This window comes from Helobdella robusta (genome assembly GCF_000326865.2).
Source record: "Helobdella robusta unplaced genomic scaffold HELROscaffold_113, whole genome shotgun sequence".
NCBI lineage: Eukaryota > Metazoa > Annelida > Clitellata > Rhynchobdellida > Glossiphoniidae > Helobdella > Helobdella robusta.
In genome coordinates this window covers 85,538-86,503 of record NW_008703634.1, presented here as the reverse complement: position 1 = coordinate 86,503, position 966 = coordinate 85,538, and the positions used below count along the sequence as shown (strand labels likewise).

Here is a 966-nt window from a genome sequence, read left to right as displayed (position 1 = left end):
TGGATGGATGGATGGGTGGGTGGGTGGGTGGGTGGGTGGATGGATGGATGGATGGATGGATGGATGGATGGATGGATGGATGGAGATAATATCCAGTCTCTTACTCAAGCTCAGATGTTTTAACAGCTATGATGGGTACGTACATTTTTTCGCTACTAATAATAATAAGCAATTATTCTTCCGGATTGCAAGGTGGTTGTAGTTCCAAAGGGAGTTGTGCCATTCGGTTAATCGGACTTTAAAAATGGCTGGAACCGAAACCAAATAGCGAATTTTAGTTGAATATTTATCGTAATCATCATCATCGTCGTCGTCATCGTCGCCATCATGAAAACCTCTACCAGGCTCTAGGTTTCAAACGCCAGTGTGACGAGATGGATGGCTGGATGGACGAAGTTGAAGGCCAGCTGTCGTCGGAGGACCACGGCAAAGATGTCATCAGTGTCCAGAACCTACTGAAGAAGCATCAGGTGGATGAATGAATGAATGAATGGATGAATGAATGGATGAATGAATGAATGAATGAATGAATGAATGAATGAATGAATGAATGAATGAATGAATGAATGAATACGTGAATGAACGAATATATGAATGGATGAATGAAAAAATGAATGATTGAACGGTGCACGCATCTTGTAACAGGCTCTGGAAGAAGAGATAACCAGAAGACAAGAGAGGGTGACCGCCCTGAAGGACGCAGGTCAGAAGTTCAAGGACAAGAAACATTTCATGAGTGATCAGCTCATTAGCAGGGCCAAGAAAATTGATGATAGGTAGGTTGGCTGGCTGGCTGGTTGGTTGGTTGTAGTTGTCGTCACCATCTTCCACCTACTCATCATCATCATCTTCCTCCTCATCACCATCTTCCTCCTACTCATCATCTTCCTCTTCTTCCTCTTCTTCCTCATCATCACCATCCCACAATCAGATACAAGGCCCTGATAGAGCCCTCACAGATTCGAC

The 966-nt window shown here is 43.9% G+C and overlaps 1 protein-coding gene across 1 annotated transcript in view; it reads left to right on the top strand.

The window, feature by feature from the left end:
* Positions 1-966, top strand: part of HELRODRAFT_194928 (hypothetical protein) — a gene marked incomplete at its 5' end in the record, with an annotated part of 33,373 nt that overhangs the window by 20,800 nt on the left and 11,607 nt on the right. The window contains one exon of the mRNA XM_009013225.1: positions 345-470. Within this exon, the coding sequence (XP_009011473.1) occupies positions 345-470 (126 nt within the window). The remainder of the gene's footprint in view (positions 1-344; positions 471-966) is intronic.